Here is a 26,260-nt window from a genome sequence, read left to right on the forward strand (position 1 = left end):
GTGAGAGGAGAACGTCCTGAGTGTACTGAAAACACCTCAGAAGGAACTGATGAACCGGAGCAAAGGAGGGGGAGAGCACAGATAGATGATCTCCATCTGTTACTATAAGGTGCTGCTTGCATCAGCAGCCCTGCTTGTGTTGTGTGCTTAAATCGGATGGTGTAGCTGAAGGATATTTTTCTCACTACAAACTTGCTTTCAGTCATGAACTGAAAAGGGGTAACTAGGCGTGGGGCAGCGACTGCTCATGTTGGAAGCGTTCAATAAGGAATTTGTATAGGGCTCTGCTTGATAAACCTACCATGCAGCAGCAGTTTCTACGAAGAGTTGGTCCAGCTCGTGTTCTTTGCATTTACACCTACCTGAGGAAAAAATGGAAGTGACAGTATTGCTAACACCTTTACTGCTTAGAAGGCATAAACAAAAAACATCTTCTGATGCATAAAGGTTTTGCTCCCTCAATATGCATCCAGAGTTCAGTTAAAAATTGTTTGACTGACTAACAACATCTCCTTTTTTGAACCCTTTCATCATTCACCAGGTTAAAATAGCTGGGATTAATAGGGTTGTTTGCTCCTCAAAACCAGTTTCAATTGGACTTAACTGCCATGACAGTGAAAGAAAAAGAATCTTTATTCTGCGTGAATGCACAGCTGTAGTATAAAGTTTCCAGAGGAACTTTGATACAGTTAGGAGCTAATTAAATACCTGAGCCAGAATGTCTATTTTATCTTGCTTCAAATTTTGTCTTCAGAGTTATCTATTGAGAAAAATCTGAAGTTATTGTAACCAGAAAATATTATTTAATATAGTTTCTTAGCAGATTATAAATGGAACTATATTCTGTTCAAAAGAAGAATTCAGTAGCTTTGAGGAGTACAGGTATCTTGATATACTTCCGGTATCTATATTTCTACTTGGCAAAGTCTGAATTATCACTTTTTCTTCTGATTGTTATTTTCTTTCTTGTCTCTGTCTCTCACAAAATAAGTTAATTGTAAGTAGTGAATTTGACTTTAGAATTTAGTCAGTGCATATGTTTTTACCCCTTCTTTTTAGCAATTATGGCAGTCATAGTATTACTTTCAAGCAAAACAAAGCATAAAAATACTGGTTTTAAATTCACTATGTTATTTGAAAGCTGAGATGCTGCAACAGAAATGTGGTGTTCGGGATGCTGCTTTATTTCCACAACACTTTTACAATTCACATGTGAGTTTGCTGTGTTTTCAAAGTAATCTTAGTCTCTGACACCAGGTGAAAGATGTCACTGACTTATGAAAATAAGGTATAAATGGTAGTTTGCAACTTTATTTAACCAGCAGGTATATCCAGGTATGTTCCCTGCCCAGTGTGTAGACAGGGGTCCCAGTCATTTATTTACTGTAGGAAGATAGCCCTCAATACTCAATGAGATACTGTGTTAGGAAAGGAAAAAGCAGTTTGTTTGCTCTGGTCCCAGGGTGCTTGAATCTCTGCCTCTTTTAATAAGACTTCGACTTACATGTCTAAAATGCAAAATGTAACCACATAGTAATGGCCCTTCAGTGTGATTGCAGTGGACCTGGTTATCCAGATAAATATATCTCAATTGAGGGATTTTCTTTTTCCAACACCATAATTGAGGCTGGAAGAAAAGCAAAAAAATCTGCCCAGCTTTAATGGGCCTCATCTTTTGGGAAGTTCCATGCTGACTTTTGCAGAGCAGGCAATCTGATTTACTCGTGGCGCTGGCACGTATGCACACAGTGAAGGAGAGACACAGACTTACGAGACTGGAGACCTGGTTCTTTCTAACTAGCCTGGAGAAAAAAGTGCAGAAGTGAAGAGATGCAGTGACTGTCTCACCTCACGCATCTTCCCATAGCCCAAAGGAAAAGCTGCCCCAGGCTTCCTAGCACAGCTGCTCTGCTTCATGGGAGACATCCAGCTGAGGACCTGAGCTGTGGAAGAATAGAGGCTGACTCCTTGCCTAGAAGGGGTGTAGGGTGTTATAGCAAAGTGCATGAGCTAGAAGAGTGTCATGGAGGCACCTCAAAAGTCAAATATAGGCAGACAAGTTCCAAAACAGACGTTATTCTAGCTAGAAAAGTGTGGCCGATAAACCAACTAGAAAGAGGGTTTATACAATTATTCAGCACCCTGACAGCATAAATTACAGATTTGGATATCAGTTGAGGGGATTATTGGGGTATGACAGCATAAGAATACTGAGGATCCACAACGTGCATGCATACACTCACAAGAAACAAAAACAGAGGCCTCTCACTTAAGGGTACCCAGAATAAATAATCGCTTGCTTGAGTTAGGCAAGGGCTCACACTTGCCTGGGTTAGGCAAGGACTCACTCAAGGATATATCCACTGGAGAAAAATAACCACTCACCACAGGAGGAGGTGAGGGGCTCTCAATCCTGGGAAGTCTCCTAAGATGGCATCCCGGTCTAAGGGGAGGGCTCCAGTTCACAGAGCTGCTGCTCTGAGAAGACCACTCCAAGGGGGTCTTTGGCTGGAACCCCATTTTATAGCCTGGTCAGATCTGGCTGTGGGCATTACAACATGGTCCAGAAGCTTCTCAGCTTCTCTGGTCACCTCCTTTGTCGAGGACCCTGTCAACTGACTGAGGGTCCCACCCCTCCTGCCACACCAGCTGGTGGAGGTGAAGTCACCCTGCCCCAAGCGTGGGGAGGACATGACTGTCAGCACCATCCTAGGGTGTGTATGTGGGCACAGGCACAGTGGGGCACAAAAGGTGCTAAGGAGCCATCAACTGCCCTACTGAAGGCTCCCATCTCAGGGGGATGTGCAACTGCCACAAAGAGTTTGTTGTATCTTCAGAAAGGTGTTGCCCAGTGAACAGCACAGTGAACAGGGCTTTTGTATTAATGCCCTGAGTTCCTTAAGAGGATACTCTAATAGTGATATGTGCAAGAACATTCTGGTACTAAAAACAATGCTAGTGGTTGCAGATATCTACTGTACAGCCCAGTCGTCCAGATTGGGGACTTTGCTCTTGGGCCCTTCAATTTAGATTAATAAGTTATCAGGCAGTTTCAATACCTCTAATTTAATATGCTTTGTGTAATGGCTAAACTTAGAAATTAATTTTAGCTATTATTAGGAAAGGAATGATAATACAGAATGTTCTATATTTGTTCCTAAAATTGAATTCATGCTGGGAAATAATAGGTGCATTGTCTCATTTCCAAATGATTAAACATTGCTTCTGAATTTCATAGTGAACACATTTTCATACAAAGTATCTCATTTACATGTTTCGGTTTTGGTTTTTGTTTTGAGGGCACTTTTAATTTAACTAGTACTTGGGGACACAGCTATTAATCTGTTTTAAACAGAAAATTTTGAACTAAAATCGAGTCTTACTATAAGCAGTACACTTTTAGACCCGTACATGGATATTTTTTAAAATTTTTTTTTTTCATCCTAAGAGAGACAGATGACATCAGACATTCACATATTTATCACCACTTCACTGGTCAGCACAGGGTTTTACACTTCAGCCCTCAGACAGTGCAGCATTGCAATGGCTCTCCTCAGCCACAGAGGCTGTGCAGGCCATCAGAACCTGCCCATCTGTTCCCTATCATTTCTAATTATCTTAAAGTTTTCTGTCCGCAGCTTCAAAGCCTGCAAAGCCCTGGGCCCAGAATAACTAAAGACTGCCTAAACCGAACAGAGGAAGATGGTGTTTGAGAGCTGTGCTCTTCTAGTGCAGTGATACTCTGTAACAAAGGTGCAGCACATTGGATTTTGCTGGAATCTGGTCAAAGACTAAAATTAATAACCCTCCCCAAAAGAGTGTGTCATTCATCATCACCTCGCAGTTCAGATGAAATGCACACTTTTTTCTTCACTTATCTTCTCCAGCATAAATGTGTATGTTTTGTATCAGCAGATGAACATTGAATTTTGTTGTAGATATTTTAAATCAAAGAACATGGCAATGTTCCTGCAGGCTTTAGAGGAAACTTTCCAGGCAGGCAAACCCCGTGAAGAAGCAAGCTGTGTGGCATCAAAATATTAAGCTATTAAAAAGCTCTGGGTCATTGTTTACCTCACAGAGAAGGAAATTATTGTATTTTTCCATGTGATCTGATGACAGTATAACCTCAAGAGGGACAAACATGCTTTCTGACATTGTTCAAGGTACCTGTCCTGCAAGCACATTGAATTTGGCTTGGATAACCAAAGTCTTTCCCACAAGGAATTCATCTGGAAGCCTGTTGTGGTCACAGTAGCATTGCATTCCATTACACAGATATGTGAGCCAAGGCTACCCCTTTAGTCCCTGCTACTTAACCTAGTCTGAAGCACTTTAAATTATATAGCTCGAGAAGCCAGAGAGCAGTGTGGGCTTCTGGCAGGTCAGGGAAGACACACAATTTGGCTTTGCGCTAACAGCTCTAGTCCTTGATTCAAAAGAGTAAGAATCTGGTCACAATCTCTGAAGGTTACCTAGTACCTTTGCTTGTAAAATTCACTGGAATAAACTGGAAATGGTGCACGTAAGGATGGTCAGTTGGTGTTTTATGGTAACCAAAACTTGGGATGGTCACAGTCCATCTGAATCAGTTCTAGCACCACGAGCAAGGAGGGTTTACATGTGCTGAGGGTGGCTGTGCTCTGCCTTTGGGCCAAGTCCACCTCAATCAGAAGAGTGTGCTGCACTGAACATCACATCTCCTGAGGGGGGTCCTCAGTATGGATTCTCTGCTTTTGGTGGAAATCAGTATTTTTAAAATAGAGCAGGCAGGGAGGCAGGGCCTGAATTCTTGTGCGGGACTGTCCCCAGCTGAGCGTAGAAGCTGCTTTCCCCAGCTGCCAGCAGACTCATTTGAACCTGTTCCTATTGCTGCCCTAAAGTATCTCCTATAATGTCTGCCTCCAGATTAGCTTTAGCTCACGTGGCTGGAAACCGTTTTTGTTCTGTGCCTCCTCATGAAATGATGGAGAACTGTGAGTGACATGCTGAAAGCTGAGAACATCCATGAAGTTCCATATTCCTCCTTGCTAGAGGCACTGACAGTACAGCATAGCAATTCCATGTCATTAGTTGTCATTAAGAAACAATTAATCCCAGGCAGTGGGACTGCTGGATGTTGTTGAATGCTGGATATAAGCTGTTTATTGCTTAGAAAAGGCCCCATCAGATTTCTTGTCAGATATTGTCTGTTATACCCTCTGTAGAAGAAAATTGTGCAGCTTTTAGCCTCTGTCAGACCTGATGTATTCTTGAATCCTAGCTCTTAAAAAAAGTGCAGAGCATTAAAAACTGTAGTATGGATTTAGATGATTAAAGCTGATTCATCTTTAAATGCTGTATTGTTCACTCTGGCGTCCACTTGAGGCTGTCTGGGCTTTGCCAAAAAAGACTGCGTTTGGAGATCTGGATCTTCTGGTCCCACTAGCTTGTCTGGTCACAGTTCTTTCGACTAGCTGCACCTGGGAGGATTCATGTCATAATGGATACATCTTTTAAACCTGCTTCCCAGAACTGAGTTGCAGAATATATCCCAGCATCTTGCAGACTCTCAAAATGACAGAAAGCTGGATGCTCTTGAGCAGTATTTGAGGCTAGACTGATAGGTTGAAGTCTAGACTGCCTCCAAGGGTAGAAGCCTGGCTCCATGAATTGGCTGATTTGGCTGCTGAAAAACAAGGAGCATTTCAGAGAACTGGACTCAGAAAAGTTTGCAAAGATTTTGTCTTACCTGTGGAAAGATTTGGGACATCACTAGCAGACAGAAACTAAGATGTTGTTCTCCTTTACCCTCCCTTCTTTTCTGCCACTGTTCTTCGTCTATTCACTCTCCTTTTATCTTAACCAAAAAAAAAAAAAAACCTGAAATATGTATTATTTTTACAATTTTTATTGAAACAAGACATTGCACAGCAAATACTATCTCCCAGGAAGAAAGTAAGAGAACAAGGAAAATACTACAAATTTTAATCATGATGAATGCTTTCCAGTCATGCCTCAGGCAAATTCTGCAATGAAAGGTGGTAAAAATCTAGAGACAGTAAGTCTACTGACGTTTCAGATGAGTTTTGAAAATCAGTTAGGTACATTATTCTGAAAATCCCGTCTCACTATGTGGTAAGTTTCTTCTCAGTGACACTTGTTGCTACTTGCTGCAGTATCAGGTCCTGAATGTCGGGAGCTCAGCCGGAGCTGCGGGATTAGTTGGATCTGAGCCTGTGACTCAGTGTTCGCAGCGTCAGGCTTCTATGTTAACAGTCTGTGTAATGAGGAGTATATGTTGTGTTAGCTGATCTTGCTTAAAAAGGAATAATTGCGTAATTCAGCAGTTCATGGCACTTTTGGAAGGTGCACAAGGTGTTAGTATTACTCTACGAAAACAAGCTTATGTTTGTGATGCATACACACATATTCATTATTTCATATAGATTTGAGTGGTATCAGAGCTTGGTCTTTGGGTTTCTTTGTCTGAATCAATGGACTCATGTCGGAGTTCCCCATTTGAGATACGCACCCCTGCCCCATCCCGTGCTTGTATCAAGATGAGACTTAGAATGTCACCGTCCTTTCTGTAAAGCACACGGCCCAAAAGGGTACTGTGCTGCACCCTCCTGGGGCTGAGGTCACCAGATACACACCAGAATACAAACTTCCACTCAAGTTAGATGGTAGATCTCTGACTCAAAGCTACCAGTCTGGTCCTTTTTAGAGCTCCAGGATTAGGTTACCTTTCATTCTCATTGCCAAGAGAGACATTCCAAATGTAAGTTATTCTTTCACCTAAGCTCAGGAGGGTGAGGTGTTGGAAATATTAATAGAGCTCTCATTATCTTCTAACAAAGATTTGTCATGTCAGTACTAATTTATACAGTTCAGCAGCAAAAGCTCCTAATGATTCTGTGGACAAAAAGGAATTATGTCCTAACATGTACTTTAATAGCATTAACTCTAGGAAAAGCAATTTTTTGAAATTTTACCCTTAAGCTTTAGTCTCTGTGGTCTCCTGTTGCATATTTGGTTTTAAAGAAATTTACTGTTTTGTAGTTTTAAAATACATTTAACTCTCACTAACATAGTATTTGGACATCTGCCAATTCCACTGCGGAATTTCGACTGAAGGCGTAGCCAACAAGTAGGTGCATATTTGTTATAAATCCAGGGATAGGCTTTGTCATCTCAGATAAGATGAGATAGGTATTGTTTGTATGTCTTCTTCTAGGTTATAACTAGAGAAACATGAATAGAATTAAAAAACCTTTCTGTCACAGACTTAGTGTTAAAAAGGTTATTTTAAACCTCGTTTTTCAGTTTGTTTTCAATACAACACAGATTTTAATATGGAGTAATCAGATTGGAAGCATTTAAATGCATAATCATGAATTCAGTTTTTAAAATTACGTCAGAAAATGTATTTCTTACATTTTTCAAATCTTTAAACGTGTAAGCAAAAAAATATTAGAAGCAGATTAGAGTCTTGCTACAGTGAGAAATATGTGGATTCTTCTTGTAGCTTCTTAGAAAACTGCATTCTGATATAAATAGTTTGGGTTTGAATTTCAAATAAGCATACATGAATGTTTGACTTCTGACTTTCAAAAAAGCATATAAAAATGTTTATGCATCAGTCTTCACAGTAATTTGAAGTGTTTAAACTTCAGAAAGCTGGATCTTTTGGGTATTTAAATATTCTTTGCCTGCAGTTAAATGATAAAAGTTCAATAAGTACAGTTTGCATATGGCTCGAAAAGTTTTTTTTCTAGGTTCACTCATACATAACTCGAATCACTGGCATTTGGTAAATTGTAGCTTGCAGTAGAAATGAGGAATGTTACCTCTTCAACCATAAAATAACTGTGTCACATATGCAATAAGCATGAAACACACAGTGGACTAATGGGACTTGTTATTGATGATGCTGAAAGCTAAATAACCATTAGTATTAAATCTTATGAATAGACTCTTGTCTTTCATCTTACCTCTTCAACCAGATAAAAGACACAGAGGCTATTTAGATGTCATAAGAATAGTTTGTTGAAATCCCTCTGGACTTAAAAAAAAATCTCTCTTCATGTTGCTTAGTGTTTCGTTGCATTCAAAGAAATGCCAGTATGCTGGTGCTGAGAGAAGAATAGAACAGAAATCCAGCATTATGTGTGGTTTTAGGCTTGGTAAAGATGCTGTTGAGTTGAAATAATGTGCATCCTTTTTCTGCAGAAATCTCTTCAACAGATTAAAAAATATAGAAAGATCACTAATGTTGAAAATTTGCAATAATACAGCACTGTGAATAGTTTGTATTTTTCTGGTTTCATTTCTTAGACTATCATGACTGTTTTTAAATAGCTGCAACAAATTAGAAATACTTGCCTAAAAACTTTTCACAAAGATGTTAACTTTATTTAAAGCCTCTATTTACCTAAGCATGAAGGTTTTTTTAAAGATTTAGCCAGCAACATTCTCAGTTCTAATAATAAAGTACACCAAAGGTGCTTGTAAATTGTACTACTCCTCTTTCATACAGGATATTTAGAAGCAGAACATATAATACACTGTTATCAGTTGATGTGCAGGAATTACTCAGCTCTGAGATCTGTGTGATAGCTTTGGGAACAGTAATTAAATTGCAGGTGTCTCTTGTGAAACTCTACTTCAAATACATTTTTCCAGATTTGTGATGAACAGATATTAATAATCATAGAATGCATAATAATTAATCATACAGTTTTTTGTTTTATAGGGAGCAGAACTGGAAAGCTGCAATGTTAATACCATGTTGCTGGTACATTTCTTTGGAAAAGAAGGAAAGGAAAAACTTCGCTATTCTGAATTTTTCAGGTATTTTTTCAGCTAGGTAATCCTAACAGCAACAGTCCTGTTCCTACCCTTTCTACTTTGCACCAACACTGGCATTAATCTGACCCCACACTGAGCTGATTCAGAAAGTCAAGCAGGTAACGAAGCAGGTGATTATTGATGATTTTGCATGATTAAATTTCTAGTTTAGCTCCTGAGGTCTGCTGCCTGCAGGAGGAGTTGAGCACCATGATAACTCCAAAGCAGCCATGGGCCTGGAGGCTGTGAGGGTCGAGACAACCGTTTGTGGCAGCTGTGTGATGGCATACCTTGAGACAACGTGATTCATGCGTGTTTTTGTTGATCAAATCACCAAAAAAGTGATGGCTAATCCGTTAAAAAAGCTTTTCTGAGCTGAGATACCCCCCTCCCCATTACAACCGCCATGGTAGGCTAAAGGCAGCTTCTCTGCTTGCTTTAAATTCCAGCTTCTGCTGAAACCTTACCTTTTCCTTTACCCTTTGAACTACTTTTGCAATGGGTCTATGCAGATACTTCGTGGCACTTATGTCAGAACTGAGAATTGAGCCACCTGGTAAACACCACATCAGAATGAAACTGCAGTGGAATACTAGGTGGCCATTACTCCTGGAAACGTAGCTCCATATTCCTGCCTGTTTCACTGTAAGCTTTGCAAAGTCAGAAGTTAGTAGAAAGTTCAAGACTGGTGTAGGAAATCGCTCAATTTATGTCAAATACATGTCAGAAAGATGGTGTAATCTTTGTCTACATCAGAGTATGAAGTTCTGCTGTGGTTGCTTTTGACTTGAAAACCCAACTGGGTAGCAGCTGTTAGTGTTTTAATTGGATGAGATTCTTTCTTCCAATGTTTATTTCCATCAGTAATGATGACCACCACCAGCATCGCAACGTAACTGGTTAAAACTCTTTGTTACTTGGGAGATCAATTTATGCTGTTAGTATGAACTCCAGACACATCTTGTTATGTGAACTTGGGCCTACAATCCAAATGCACAGTCTTTCTTTGAGATAAATGGAAATTAAGTGCCTAAATGCCTGTGTGAATCTTGACACACGTCTTGTAGCACAACATCAAGAGATTATCTACATCAGTATTACCTTTTCTACAAAAATAATCGGTCATTTACTGACTGCAAAATAAATTGGGATAATAAGTTTTACTTCAGTTTATGTTCAGAAGCAGAGAATCTGTGTCAGCCCTCTTAAAAATGAATGTTGTTGCAATCAGTAGAGGTTTGGGGAAAGCCAGAGTAGAAAAGGAAGAGCAGCAATTTTTCTAACACTAAAAAGTGTTCGGCTCCACTGGCTCTGGCATACACTGTTCTTCAAATAAACAACCTTTCTCTTTTGAAGACCTCAACTCAATAGGAATCTAAGTGAGTAAAATGAGTTTAAGATGCCTCCAGCTCCCTTTTCTATAAATACCATAGATCCTCTCCATGAAACAAAAGGCAGAGAGCACCAGTAAAAGGTTGTGTTTGCATATACAGTGTAAACTGAAAAGCCTCAGGTTTTAGATAAAATCCTACATTGACCCAACGAGCCATGACATTGATGAAACTATGTACCTAGTACTTTCAGAACACGTAGGTTAAAGACCTCTGCCTACCACACAGATAGAGGCCTGTAATCAAAATCAAACTCCCACATCTTGCTCTTAAAATCTGTGGGATAAGTGTAAGGTTTAATGCAAGTAATTTTTCAACAGTGGCAGTTATGTTTTGTGGGGCTGGAATGTGCCTCTTTATCACTGCGTAGACACTCCATCTCAGTTGCAACATGACAGTGAAGTTTGTTTAACACGCAGAAAGGTGAATAAAAGGATCGCTGTCTTTTTAACCTGTGTGAAGATATCACCTTTCACATTATTTTATTTGCAAGTAAATCAAGCACATCATTTCTGGGTTCCTATTGTTAAGAGAAAATGTGATTTCTATCTGATGGCCTCTCATAACATTTTGCCTTATGTGGGAAGCTATTGTCGGGTGTTTGATCAAAGTGCCATGCTGTTTTTACAAGAGATGACTGATGAGCTGTACAGACATAGATCATTGTCAAAAGCAGAAAATAATGATGGTAAATGCTTTTGTCATTTTCCAAGTTCTTGCCTAGAAAGCTTTTCCATTGATCAGTATAGTACCTAGTAGAAAGTAGGGGTGATTACGTTTGATTAGAACACACTAAAACTTGTCCCATTAGTTAAATACACAGATATCACTGTGCTTTAGACTCCTTGAAACTGGAAAATAAAAGGGCAGGAATGCTTTCTTTGTGACATTTCACTGTACTTATGTGGGAATTCAGAAAGCTGAGACAAGTGTTCTCACCTCATTACTTACATATGTTTTCCTCATGCTTCCTCCTTTTCAGTTTGGCTGATGTTAAAAAATCCTTTTGTAAGTGCGCAACCATCTGCACCTACATGTACACCAACGACGTCTGACCCTTTTAGCCCCCAGTCCAAACATTTAAAAAACGTCAGACAGTCACAGTCAATATATCAGGGCAATTAATTTGCCCTGTTCTCCTTTCTTTGCATTCAGATGGCGCAAAGAAAACCGAAGCTGTGTGCGTCTCTTGGGGCCGTGTGGAGCTGATGTAGGGCAGCTCTGGTGCCTCCCTCCCTCCCTGCTGCCCCCAGCACAGCAGCTCCAGGGACGGGGGTGGCGTCCCACGCTGGGCTCCATCTGTCTCCAGCTGATCCATGGCTCTTGAGAAATCATCGGTAGGTGATACAAGGGCAATCTTCAGGCTGTTTTTTACTGGACGTAAAGAATGAGACCGTGAAACAGAATATCGGATCACTTTTCAGCCTTTCTTGGGCTGCTGGGAGCATGGAAGTAAAGAAGTAGCCTTTTCGTAGGTGTTTTAGGACACCAGTCAAGCTCTTTTCTCACTCTCCTCTAGAACACAGTCAAACCAGCAACCAAGCTGCTCCTTCACATTCTCTGCTGAGCAGCAGTGGTGGGACTCCCGCTCGGTTCTGCAGCTTCTCCCGGATCTGCCTAGAAGTAGCAGAAGCAACCCAGGACACACACCAGCCCATGTCTTTCCCATGGGAACAAGGTGGTTTCAGAGATCTTAAGGTGGGACTGAAGGAACACATGTTCAGCTCCAGACTGCTACCTTATTTCTTGCCAGTTGTATTCTCCTTAACATAAGGATAATATGAGAATTATTATTAATAATAATAATAATACACAACTTCAAAAGGGACAGCTTGTTTCCCTGGCAAAAGTTAGGAAATTCAAATCTAAATTACACTGTAGTATGTTTATATACATCACTTGCAAAGGTGTTGCCTTGTAGTCAAATGCAGCTAGAATCATTATTCTCCTCTATCAGTTTAGGAAAATATAAAACAATATGCAACAAGCTTAAAATCGTGTAACTAAGAAGGGTAGATTTCTTACAAGAAGCTGTAACCAGGTGAAACTTTCTTCTCAGAAGACCTGAACAAGTTTCTGTTTGAGATGACCACCACTCAGATTTACACCTCAACAACAACGTTGTCTTCTAATACCAGGACCCATCTTAGAGAATGTCATATTTCAAACATGAAGCGAGAAGTTCTCCAGGATTCCAGGCTTTTTATTATTTTGCATGAGTTTCCCCTGTTTTTGGGGACATAAGTATCTTTTGGTCTTTTCCTTCCAAAAAATCTTTCACTTGTGCTTTAATTTCCAGCTATATCGTATGTACTATTTTTTGTTCTGAGTAGAAAACTATTTTATTTTCTAGGTATAGCAAATATTTCTTCTTGACAGCCACTGTTTTTTTTTCCCAGAAAAAAAGTCCCTTACTGATCTTGTTTAAGTGTGTGTAATCCCAAATAAAAGAGGAGACAGTAATTCACTCCCTAAACAGTTTACGACTGCTATGATTTTCTTCTGTAATCTGTCCCCAAGCAAGCTTAAATCTCTCACAATCTCTTTGAAGGAAAAAGAAGGGGGGCGGAAAGAGTTGACGAGAGTATATTAAAAAACTCTGATCATTGTATTTTTTCCTGAGATGACTTACAAAAAAGTACTTCTCAATGTGGCTAAACAATGGGCATCTTTTAATCATGCAAGGAAAACTAACATTTCAAATCCAGTTTATGACATTATGTTACCTGATTTGTTGCTTCCAAACTTCTCATCAGTTATTAGAATTTTGCACTAGAATTATTCTTTAATCATGGCTTGTTTTTAATTTTCTGGTTTAGCTTGAAGGTCACAGATTGTGTAACCATACACAAAAGATGCCTTTTCCCTGCCTGTCCTGTTTCTTTCCTTCAGTATTTTGAATTCCGTGGTACATTTCATTTGAAACTTTTCATTTAAGGAACCAGGACAATCCAGGCTGAACCACCCTGGCAGTGCTGACATTTTCCTGGTGCCGTTTGGTGTTGGTGCCGACACAGGGATGCAGAATCTCTTTCAGGTCACATTGTCAGCCCGTCGTGCTGTTGCTGTGATGACAGCCTGTACATTTTCAGTGGTTTTTATCTAGGGATTTGGAAGTACTTTGCAGAAATAGAGTACAATTGCCTCCTTATTTGTCTCTCTACCTACACTAGTATCTATGTGTGTATTTATATAGAGCCCTAATACACATAGGGATTACATCTTGTGCAACCAGGATCAGACAGTGAGAAATTATAGCTGGGAACAAAATTTGGCTTCATCATTGTATATTCCTGTCCTAAATGAATCTGAATATTTCCCAAATAGTAAAGGCATTGGGAAGAATCTCTGTTTCTTCCTTTCTTAGATGTATAGCAAAGGAAAAGCTTGATTAGTTTCTATATAATGTTTATAAATGAAAGTGAGTAGCTTTGTTTAATTTGGAAACATTGAGGACAGTAAATCAAACAGGGTTTTGCCTGTTAGTCTGAAAATGGTAAGATTGATTAACTGTCTTACTGCTTGCTAAACTGAATTTACAAGCATAGATCTAAATGTCCTCTGAAAGTTTACGGTCAAGCCCTTTTTAGTTTTTCTATATTCTGTTTTGAAAGTCAGATTGCAAAAAGGCAACCTCACCGCTGGTTTGCAACAGTCTGTTGTTGCAGAGAGGGTTATAAAGCCTTCAAAAGGACTTCAGTGTCCAAAGAGAAGGCGAAGCAGAGTACAAATGCCAGGGTGGTATATCTCCCACTCTCTTTGTTGTTAAGTTTGTTTCCTATAAATCAGTGCGACAAGAACTGGTCAGTTCTGTATTAGAGTGTTAAAGCTCTGCACAGAATGTCAGTTCAGGTCAAGAGGTATAGGGAGATAAACTTTCCGTAACCTTTCCTTTTGTGTTTCGTGCTACTACTCTGTGTGCCATAAGGAAAACAATGCCAGCACTTGGTTGCAACATCTCAGGCCGGAGGGGGAATAGCTGCATTCCTGAGGTCTCCCCACTTTTATTACGTTTTCACTTCCAATAAAGCTGAGTTGCCAGAAAGTTTTGAGAGACTCCCTCTTTCTATAGTACAGCACATTACAAAATGAGGGATAAATCCTGATAAGGTTTCTGGATACTGTTGTAACACGATAACAAATTTGGCCATTGGCCTTCAACGTGGGTGTTTTACAGAGTGTAGATAAAACAGGCTATCTTTAAAAAGTACTGTCTGTTCCCAGCCTTTTCCCCGTCTTATGAATTTGTGATTTACTTTTTCGTTATTTGGAAACTTAGGGCTTGCTTTTATTTTCAAGCTACTATAGCATAAGAGTATTCCCAACATAACTACTGAATTGTAGAGCACATTTAAAATCAGAATCCTGTTCCTGTAGCTGAATTCTGACTCCCTTCTGGCTCCCACTGACTTTTGGAGAGCAGGAATTTCATTTCTATGCTTGTTTTTCCTAATATCTGGATAAATTTTTAAGGAATTTCCAGCTGAAATTCATCACACCATGATCCAGAAGATACAAAAGCAAGTATCCCTAGTGGTGTCTTGGCATTTAAGTATCAAGTTTTACTTCATAACTCGAAAGTTATTTTTAATAACTTTTAATAACTTTCAGTTAAAAAAAACCTCATTAGGATTTTTAGCTCTCACATCTGGGAATAAGACTGACCTAGAATGCTGATGTGATGATTCATAGTATTTTAATTTTTCTAATATGGGAGACTATCACATAAAAAATTTAAATTACACATTTCAGATGCTGCTCCAAGTAGCATTTGGTACGGCAGCAAATCTTCCCACTCTGGCTTGCCAGGAGCTAGCCTACAAGTTGAAATTAAATATCTGTTAATTTTTTCGTATCTAAATAAGTAACTCCCGCTTCCCTCCCCAATCTGCGTGGTGCAGTAAGATGCACGGCTGTTGTGCCACAGGAAGGGTGCAGGGTCATTGGTCCAAAGCAACTGGAGAGGGCAAGAGCCCAGGCCTGAGAATCAGAGAATAGTTTTGGTTGGAAGGGACCCTCAAGATCATCCAGTCCAACCATTGAGAAAAGGCAGTGGAAAACCCACAGTGGGCTGGGGAAATAGAACACTTCATTCTCTGTCCAGCTGGACAGGGTGCAGGAGCAAGGACACGTCAAAACTGCCACTTTCCTCTTTGGCTTCACTGCACCTCAGCTGGCTCGTGTGGGCCAGGTGGGCCACCCGCTCCTTCCCCAGCATGTAGAAATAGTGGTCTTTCAGCTGTCCTGGCCTTACTGGGTATGGCTCGAGGGCAGGACACTGAGCGTTTTCTGCTTAAGGAAATTAAATATTTAGAAAAGATGGAAGAATATGTAGTTTGTCATCACCCGTGGCTGCTGACCGGTACAGCAAATGACTGAAAGTTAGCTCCCCAAGATAAATAACTCATATTTTCAATAGCAGAGCTTAAATCTGTTGCAAAATCTGTCCACCTTTCATAGATTAAAAGCCAAGAAAATAAAACACGTGGTATCTCATTTCCCTACATCCACAGTTTAGGCGTATTTCTGAAAGTGACCTCATTTTCAGCAGCTTCTCCTCCCCCAAACCAGACGTTACATGGGTTGGAAATGGCAGTCAACGATGCAGTTACTGTTCTGCGCAGTCTGTGCCGGGCTGACTCCACGCTGGGCCTACATGCCTGGTCCATGCCGTCCTCTCCCCGAGCTGGACCTCCCTTCCCAGGATGGGGGGAGGCTCCTGCGGGGGGTGCGGTGGGGCTGCTGGGCTGGCCAGAGGCAGCAGTGAGGACAGGAGCTGTGTCTGGAAACTGAAGAGTGGTTTGCAAGCTGTGCAAGGAACGTCTCGCTGGTCTGTAAGACAAGGGGCCTCCTCACTGGTGGCACAAACAAGTCCTTTGGTGTTTCATCCCCTTGTGAGGGGGAGAGTCAGGGGACTTGAAAGTGAGCCAGGTCTTAAGCTGGACTGTAGAGGAATATGCTTCAGTGTTTGACTGTACTATGGAAGCCTTGTAACACCCTTTACTGGACCAGAAAAATGACCATATAAAATGTGAGACCATATCATACCCCTCCTCAGTGTTACCCTAATAAAACTAGGCTGAAGCTTAAAATCACTTCCACTGCTAGGCTTTCATTTACCTGCATGTCCTGTGCCGTGGAGCATGTGTTGGTCCTTTATTTGCATGTGCAGCTCTAATTATCAGAGGAAAAAAATACAAGAGACAGATTATGCTGCAACAGCAGTCTTCAGCTAACCCCTTATAGACTTCACACAGCTTCCAGCTACTAATTGTCCAAGCGATCTCATTAAAGAACTAAAGATAGCTCTGCGGACTAAAATGCCATAATTTCAGGGGAAAGAATTCAAATCCAGTGAGGACGTGCAAACACTGATGAGCAAATGAGCCTCTACTGGTATTTGCTACATAGACCCTTAGCTGTCCTCTTCTCCAACTAATTGCTTTGTCCCTCTTCTGTCAATAATTTTTGCAACTTAATAAAGCAGGGCTCTTTTGAAGTACTAAAGGGATTCTCACAAGCATCCCTGTGTTTTTAGCCTTTATTTATATTTAAAAATTATCACTTGTTTTTGGATTTCCCACTTCTGAAATGGAAATTACCAAATGAATCACACAGTATTGTCTTTTACTTTCTCAAAATTCATAGCGGGCCACACAAAATAATAATGGCCACATAAACCAAATTGGGGAAACTCAAAGCTACAACCCTGCTGACAGTTCTAGCTCCATAACTGCAGGTTGTTACTTGTTTCTTGTGCTACCTTTTTTTTTTCTTCCTAAAAGAATGGGTATGTCCTAAAAACCTTGATATCCACCCGTTTCAGACAGCTGTCTTCGTACCTTCTCAAACACCTGCAGCTTCCTTTTCTGTGCTCTTCTGAAGTCTGTACATGTCAGTTGTTATCCTTTCTAATCCACCCTCTAGTGAGCGCAGAACCGATTTGCCGGACCTCTCTTTGCAACTATAGTCTTTGAGGCTTTTAGTCTTCTTTTCATGCAGTCATGATTTCAAGTTTCCTCTTTCACCTTTGTGATTATTAGGGCCTCATCTTTCTAGGTACTTTCCAACCTCATCATTCCTCTCTTATTAATATGGAATTTCATAAATCATGTGTCAGGCCTTTAGTTACCATGTCCTTTTTCATTCATTCGTTATAATACTGCCTTATCAATTATTTTATCTCATTATCTGCACATTTTTAAACAGTAGTAAAAACTAGATGTCCAGTGTGTCTTCAAATTTCCTTAGCAGCAGCAATCAGTGCAGGCTTAGAGAGCACCCTACTGGTGTCATTATGGAAATGCAGCCACGGAAACAAATGGCACACACAGGTAAAATTAAACCAGTGACATTTTAAACAATGATGTCCATAGTATCTGTGATTGAGAGCTAGTGTCTACTGCATTTAGTAGCTAAGGTAGTAGTAATGATACAGTGATGCAAGTATCAACTGTTGGATAATATCTGTTTCCACTTAGATTCATGGAAAATCTGCAAACAGAAGTCCAAGAAATGGAATTCATAAAGTTTTCAAAGGGTTTGAACGTCATGAGAAAAGAAGACTTTGCAGAATGGTTACTCTACTTCACTGATGAGGAAAACAATGAAATTTACTGGCAGAATGTGAGAGACAGAATTGAGACTGGCGAGGTTGGTACATAAAGCATGCTTCATTTTCCTTCCCCAGTGGTATGTACAGGTTTTCATTTGAATATGAGTATCTAATAATGTAACTAGTGTTTTGCCAGCTGAGAAGTACAAATATTGACAATGAGTAAGCAATCACACCTAAACACTAGGTTCCACCAGATGTAATGAAATAGATTTACTGGGGTTTGAATGTATTATTGATTATGTATCATCTGTGGTACTCTAGAATATCAGTTTGGAAGAATTCAAGACTTTTTGCAAGTTTACAAATAACCTGGAGGACTTTTCTATTGCCATGCAGATGTTTACTGTAGCCAATCGTCCTGTTAAACGGGGTAAGTCCTGCACCCTTTGTATGTATTTTTTAAAAAATAAATAATGCATTTTTGGTTTGGAATTAATGTAAATAAATGATCCCAAAGTAGCACTGTGGAGTCCAAAACCAGTATGCTGCTCTTTATTCTGAATTAATTCTATTTCATGAAAAAATAATAATAAGTTCCCAAAATGTTTTGATTTGTGAGTTCTAATGTGCTATCGTATTCTGGACAGTTCACAGCGGACTAACCCATAGAGTCATGGAATATTTTGGGTTGGGAGGGACCTTTAAAGATCATCTAGTCCAACCCCTCTGCCATGGGCAGGGACATCTTTCACTGGATCAGATTGCTCAGAGCCACATCCAGCCTGGCCTTGAACACTCCCAGGGATGGAGCATCCACAGCTTCCCTGGGCAGCCTGTTCCAGTGCCTCACTGCCCTCATTGTAAAATGTTTCTTCTTTATACCCAGTCTAAATCTACTCTCAGTTTGAAACCATTTCACCTTGTCCTGTCACTACAGTCCTTGGTAAAAAGTCTCTCTCCATCTTTCTTGTAAGCTCCCTCTAAGTACTGAAAGGCCACAATAAGGTCTCCCCGAAGCCTTCTCTTCTCCAGGCTCAACAACCCCACTCTCTCAGCCTGTCCTCACAGCAGAGCTGTTCCAGCCCTCTGATCATTTCTGTGGCTCCTCTGGCCCCTCTCCAACAGGCCCATGTCTTTCCTGTACTGAGGCTCCAGAGCTGGACACAGGACTCCAGGTGGGGTCTCAGCAGAGGGGCAGAATCACCTCCCTCAGCCTGCTGGTCACGCTGCTTTTGATGCAGCCCAAGATGCGATTGGCCTGGGCTGCAAGGGCACATTGCTGGCTCATGTCCAATCTTTCCTCCACCAGAACCCCCAAGTGCTTCTCCAAAGGATTGCTCTCAGTCTAATCTAAAGTCTAGATTAGGAAGGATTTATTGAAACAATACATGCTTTAGTAGTGGTTCGAGGTAACAAAGCTTTTCCTCATAGTGCAACTAGTTTTTGGAAGAAATGAAACAACAGAAATCTCTTCTTTTGCAGGGTCTGTAGCATCTTGCTGTGTTTTATTTATTCCTCCATGCTGCATTCTCCGTGTAGTGTTATGTAATCATGGCTATGAAAAACAAACTGTGGTAAAGTTGGTTTTAAAATAAAGATTTAGAGAAGTTGCTTCCTGCCCATATATTACAGATAGGAGCAATGCAACGAAAGTTTCATGGACGTACAACTGCTTTTTGTTATAGTCCTGAGGTTCTTGGAGGACAGCTCTCGTAAGTTATTTGAAAATAGTAATATTAAAAGTTCCTAAGGAAATTTGATGAGACATTAACATTAATTGAAATAAATATTTGATGGGCTCATGAAAAAAGGTGAGAGAGATGTGAGAAGACAGGAAGAGAATTCAGTGTTCTTGAGAAATAAATGTTTGGATGGGGTTTCAACCAAAGAAGGCCAAAACTGGGAGGGTTTACAGCTTGTGACTCTCATCACTAGTTAGTCCAGCCTTCAGGAAGAGTTTCATATCCACAGCCTCTCTCAGGAGGCTCTTCTAGTGCTTAACCACTCATTGTGAAGACTTTTCTATGTCAAACCCTTGCAACTTATGGCAGTTGTGTCTTACCTCCATGCACCTTTGGGAAAAATATGGTGCTTTAATCCCTTTTAGGTAGTTGAAGGCTGCCCTTTGCATTTCTCTTCTCCCCAGCTCCCTCAGCTTCTCTTCTTCCATCACATGCCCCAGTTCCCAGGTGGGTTTGTGGCCCTCCTCTGTCTGGTGTGACAACATATTTCTTCTGGTAGGGGGAGACAGATTTTATTTGCACAAGGTGCACAAAGAGTGGAGAGGAAGGAGGATAAATTAATGGTGAAAAAATAGTCTTAAGTGAGATACAAGGGTTCAGCTCTGTTACGTATCCCACTTTTAAGTGCCAAAGGATGATGAGGCCAACAGTTGGTGTTGACTCTGGTAACATTTCCTTGTAAAAACTTACTCCTAATCATCAGGCAGTTGTGCCTCTGTTTATGCACTGAACCATTCTGTGATGGAAAGCAAAGCAGTCAGCTCCCACGGTAACTCATGGATGTTACATGTGTACATGCCTAATCCTTTCCTTAATCTCACTAAGTTCTTCGTCTTGCTGTTTGCATGTGTGTACGTGTGTGTATTCACACACATATGAATATTTATGCAAAAATAAGACAGTCCATTAGTCCTTCCTTTTATTGTAGACTTTTTTTGTTCTAAGTTAGCAGCTCATCTTTTCTCTCTGATAAGGTGGTCCTTCTTTGTTTAAAGATTACTATGCTCCACTATTTTAGAAGATCTTTCTCCTTCTTTTTATGTTTTATTCAAAAAAGTGCAGCGCCATCTCTGAATTTGTATTTAGCTTCAAGAACTGAAACAGTTAACATCTTTTTAAAGACAAAATTAAGACTTTTAGCATCCTGTATTTCATGTCCTTTTCAAATTGTGGTATATCCGTTTACAGAAGGATTTTCAACTTAATTATATTTAAACCAACTGTAAATTAATCAGCTGCATTTATACCGGAGTTGTTCAAAGAGGCAAATATGAGACCTAAGTCAGGAGTGCTCTTCTCATAAACTTCAGAACTGATCATATTTATAGCATTATTTATAAACAGCACTTGTTTACAAAAGCAGAACCACATTATTACTGTATTTATTACTTAGTTGGACAATTTGCTGTAATAATCTACAAAACTGCTATACTTTAATAACCTCCGGTCCCTCCTTGCAATCAACATTTCCACAATGCCTTCAAAAATTCATCTGATTCATGTGTTATTTGCTATAGTAAACAATAATTGCACTCTTACTATCTGCTGTTTTATGGCAACCCCACACATTTCTTTGTTTTCCTTGAGTCAAAACTCCAAATTCTTTACACCACAAGACCAAAAGTGGGTATATTACCACAACACACATGGTAGTGTAAAGAGAGAGGGCCGAAAAGCTGAAGAGGAAAATAAATCTCCAGAGAGGTATGACAGCTTTTTCTGCCATAAATACTTATAAACTTTTCCATCATAATTTAAGAGAAGGTACTTTGAAAAACAGAACTAGAGGTATACAAAGCCATGTGCTGTAAACAGTGCACTGAGTATTTGATGGTCTGTGTTTCTACAGAGTTGCTGAGTAGATTGTTGGTTGAGGTGGAGCATATTGTAAAATACTGTTCTGTGAGAGGAGTTTTCTTGCAGAAGGAATTGGCTTGAAACTGATTAGAGATAAAATTGTAGTATTTTTAGGAGACCGAAGAGAAGCAAATGCTTACCATCGTATGCACAGGTATCAGCCAAATGTACGTAAGTATTCAGCATACAGCTATTTTTAGCAGAAATTGCCACTTTTACTGTTGCTTTCAAATTAGTGCATTTCAAAAGTTTATCACACAATTAATAAAGATTGTGTTATGAAAGATGAAGCAAGCTCAAGTATGCATGAACTGAAGCCATGACCATGAGCCAGCACTGTGCCCTTGTGGCCAGGAAGGCCAATGGCATCCTGGGGTGTATTACAAGGAGGGTGGTTAGTAGATCAAGAGAGGTTCTCCTTCCTCTCTACTCCGCCCTGGTGAGACCACATCTGGAATATTGTGTCCAGTTCTGGACCCCTCAGTTCCAGAAGGACAGGGAACTGCTGGAGAGGGTCCAGCGTAGGGCAACAAAGATGATTAAGGGAGTGGAGCATCTCCCTTATGAGGAAAGGCTGAGGGAGCTGGGTCTCTTTAGTTTGGAGAAGAGGAGACTGAGGGGGGACCTTATTAATGTTTATAAATATATAAAGGGTGAGTGCCACGAGGATGGAGCCAGGCTCTTCTCGGTGGCAAACAGTGATAGGACAAGGGGCAATGGGTACAAGCTGGAACACGGGAGGTTCCACTTAAATTTGAGAAGAAACTTCTTCTCAGTGAGGGTGACAGACACTGGAACAGGCTGCCCAGGGAGGTTGTGGAGTCTCCTACTCCGGAGACATTCAAAATTCACCTGGACATGTTCCTGTGCGACCTCACCTAGGCGTTCCTGCTTCAGCAGGGGGATTGGACTAGATGATCTTTTGAGGTCCCTTCCAATCCCAAACATACTGTTATACTGTGAAGCCTCCTAATAGTTTACTAGTTCACACATCCCAAATTCTCCAGCTAGGATACCCATGAGACATTGTAAACTGTACAGAATCCTGCTATGTATGTGCTGTCCAATTTCTTTACAAGTTCGGACTCAACTATGATGTAATATTATGTCTTTACTAGCCGAGTTCAAGAGAGCAGTGAAGGTGGCAACAGGACAAGAACTCTCAGATAATGTTTTGGATACCATCTTCAAGATTTTTGATCTAGATGGAGATGACTGCCTCAGCCATGGAGAGTTTCTTGGAGTCCTGAGAAACCGAATTCATCGAGGTTTGAGGGTAACAAGCTCACATATTTTTTTTTAAATACCAGAGATGACACAACTATCTTGTTAACACCTGTAGAAAACAAATAGAGATAATTAATAGAAAGAAGTTAGATGTTAAACTGAAGATCCCTTACTGGCTATGAATCTGGGAGGAGTGCTGCCAGCAAGAACTTGTTGTTATGCCTGTGAACTATGGGAGCAGCGGTACTGCATTACGTATTATATTTACACAGCCTGTGAATAAGACTCTTCTTTGTGTAAATGCTAAAACATAGTTTAACTTTATTAACAGGTACCACAACAGCAAGGCGTTCAAGGTTACTGGAAGTGCGTGAAAAGAGAAAGCATTAAAGGAGCCAAAGAATTGTGGAAGCAAACTGGGAAAAGTCCTTTTTAAAGCAGTCCATTATTCTCTTGCTATAGGTGTTGTTATTTGAGGGGGGTTGTCTGTCCTGTTTACATAATAGCTGAATCAAAAATACTCTTTTTTTTTTTTTTTTTAACTGAAGTTAAACTTTAAATAACCCAGATTCTAATGCAATAGTTTTCTATCATTCTCGTGCAATCAGTTTGGTTTACAGAACTATTATCACTTTTGACGTCCATCCAGAAGTACTCTTGTTCTAGGGAATCGTGTTGTTTACTCCTCTGTGGAGTCTGACCCTGCGCTGTAGCATGCAGGATATGCAGGTTTTAATAGTGGTCACTGGCAGGAATGTCACAGCAATATCATCCCCTTTTGGAAGGGTGCACATCATCTCAGTTAGCCACTAACACAGCAGTTCTCTTCCCCTGGCAAGGACAGAGGTCCAAAGCCAAAACCACTTGCACAATCCATGCAAATCAAGTTGTCCTAGATCAAAAAGGAAAATTCACATGGTTCGTGCCCTCATTATTCTGAACTGCTCGTGTGCTACTTCCTGGTGGATGATTCCACCAGATCCTGTGTGGGTGTCTGGTTTGTCTGCCTTCATTATGATAATGTTAAACTGGAAATACAAGACTGTTGATACAGGCTTGAAAAGTTATCCATTGATCTATGAATGTAGTTGAGTCTCTCAGACCTCTTCAACAAATCATATAAATGAGAAACAAAAATCCTCATTGTATCATAAATAGCAGTAGCTGCAATTTGAGTCATGACTATTTTGCTTTAATTGTATTGCAGAAGGTGAATGTGTAACAACTAGTTCCTTTATCTTAGAATTGTGTAAGGCTGTGATGAGGAATGCTGCAGTATCTCAGGAATTCAACGTTATAATAAGCAAGTGTTGGGGGAACAGTAAGTCCAATGAAAAAGTAAATAAAATGGTTTTTACTCTGAAATGCAAAGTTAGATATACGATCTTAAACAATAAACCAAGGAGCAAATAAAAATTAACATTTAGCAATTATAGATGAACATTTTTAGCTATAACATAATGTGCATCTGTGTATATAAAGGTGTGCATTACATGTTTTTTCTTTCCTGTATCCTTAGGAGCCAACAGTCCCAGGTCCATATCAGTCTTCCTGGTTGGCTGCTATACATAGGAGATAGACTTATCTATAAAGCTCTCAAGGTTCTTCCTCTTTCCCTCTGTGAGTTGTCTGACCTGTTTTGGCTGGGGTGGAAGCTTAGACTTTCAAGACAGGTTTGTGGTAACAGACTCATAAGATGGACTGGGAAATGTCTCCAGAAAAACAACCAAGAAATCTCACCACTCTTTGAGGAAGTATCCGTCCCTTTTAAGCATGACACTGGCTGTGTTATTCTCAAAGTAGTATATAAGCTCAGCGGGAGGTGGTGTCATTTCTTTGAGGTTTGGGTGAGGGAAGCCTTGAGAAGAGGGGAACCTTCCATGATAGTTACCAGAGCAGCCCTCAGGTGAGGGACAGGAGAGACTGCATTAGGAAACCATAAAGATCCCACCTAAGGAGCACCAAGATGACAGAGAATGTACTTGGTCTGTTTGTAGGTATCAGGCTGGCTTGTGCTGAGGAGGAGTCCTCCCACCCGAGCCTCGGCATGGTGGGCTCTCCTGGGGAAACAGCGTGAGAAGCCAGGAAAGCGGCTCTTCCCTCCATGGCCTTCACTTGGAGCTTTAATTTAAACTGTGTTAAAGAGATCATGCTTGTATTGTTGTCATCTGTGGACATGCACCTAGAGCCACCCACCAGAACAAGAGCATGCCTGTGTGGGCGTCCTGAGCCCTGTCTAGAAGATCAGGTACCCATGACCACCAAGGATCCCCTTACTTCCCCAGGAGACCATCAGAATGAAATAAAATGCAGTAAACACCTCAGCCTCCCCCCACAACTGAACTCATGCACTGCTCTGGGGCAGCGGGAGATGAGAGACCTGCTGTCCCTTGGGTGTTTGCAAGTTGCTTGTATCTCATAGTGATGGGAGCTGTGAGTAAGAGCTGATGGCAGAGCGCGTGGGGCGGTGGGACTGGCATCAAAATACGGCAGCCAGCTCCACGTCACCAAATAGTAAAGGGCACAATCGAGCAAGACATGTCTGTATCACAGAAGTGTGTGTTTCCACCCAAAGTGTGCTGTGGTCTGGCTCTGGCTTTAATGCAAAGCTGCCTTTTACTTGCTGTTGTTACTATTTAGGCAAATCATTTTTACTTTGCAATGGAGATTATTCTTTAACATTTTATTCTGTGAAACGTTAACAGGTTTATGATGTTTTGTATTGCTTATGTGGTTTCTTTTGTTTACCAGTGACTTGGTTCCTACAAGCTGTTTGGTTTTCTTTTGAAAAAGTCAATTCATTTAGCTTTAGTGTATCTAGAAGTTGAATTCCTCATTGCTCATTGTATCTGGGCTTGTGCAATCAGCAGTATCTGCTTTTGGCAGCAAGCAAGACCTTTGGTGTTGAGTTCAGAGGTAAAAGAAAACAGATATGCTTATTTTTAAGTGAACTTCGTATTGATTAGGAGTTAAAATGGAGTTGTGAAACGTTTTCAGAAGAAGTTATCCTGAAAGTACAGCCAGGAAGGAACTCCTCTGAAGGCCTGGGAAGACTTGTCCCTCAGGCTTGAAGAATCAGACTGTTTAATTTTATAGTCTATTTTCATTTGTCTTAACCAAAAGGCTTTACAAAACAGTCTTAAAATAATTTCTCATGTTCTCATTTCTCATAATCTTAGGTTGAAAGAGCTATTTCAGTGTTTTGATAGACCTTGTCTTTTAAGGAAACCATCCTAGTTTTAGCATTACATGTTTTAGTTCCTTTTAGTAGCTGTGTGGTATTTTCAGCCTGCCCATCAGCATTATTCAACACAATTTAGTTAAAAGTTTACGCCAACCAAATAAAATATATTTTTTAAATCTCCAACATTGTGTCTGAATGCTATGTGAAACAAAGATGAATACATTGCAGAAGTCTCAAAAATTGATTTAATGTATTTCAAAAGGATACACAAGGATGAGTACAAGTCTTTTACAGCATATAACTCATATACAGAATTTTGGTTGTATCCCCATAACAACGCCTTTTACATTTCTTTCCATTTCTTTAGTTTAAGATAAATGTTTAAGTAATTCATTTCAAAAAGAAGCAAAGGAAAAAATACAGTATGATATACTGGAAATAAGAGAAACTCATTGGTTGCTTCTAGAAA

The 26,260-nt window shown here is 40.3% G+C and overlaps 1 protein-coding gene across 1 annotated transcript in view; it reads left to right on the forward strand.

The window, feature by feature from the left end:
• The window catches only part of MICU2 (mitochondrial calcium uptake 2), a gene marked incomplete at its 5' end in the record, with an annotated part of 142,476 nt that extends 116,502 nt beyond the window's left edge, over window positions 1-25,974 (forward strand). The window contains 5 exons of the mRNA XM_082050960.1: window positions 8,738-8,835; window positions 17,705-17,876; window positions 18,103-18,211; window positions 22,499-22,656; window positions 22,939-25,974. Coding sequence (XP_081907086.1) covers window positions 8,738-8,835; window positions 17,705-17,876; window positions 18,103-18,211; window positions 22,499-22,656; window positions 22,939-23,043 — 642 coding nt within the window. The 3' untranslated portion in view covers window positions 23,044-25,974. The remainder of the gene's footprint in view (window positions 1-8,737; window positions 8,836-17,704; window positions 17,877-18,102; window positions 18,212-22,498; window positions 22,657-22,938) is intronic.
• Between the last annotated feature and the right edge of the window lie 286 nt (window positions 25,975-26,260).

This window comes from Streptopelia decaocto (assembly GCF_964273445.1).
Source record: "Streptopelia decaocto genome assembly, chromosome: 1".
NCBI classification, from domain to species: Eukaryota; Metazoa; Chordata; class Aves; order Columbiformes; family Columbidae; genus Streptopelia; species Streptopelia decaocto.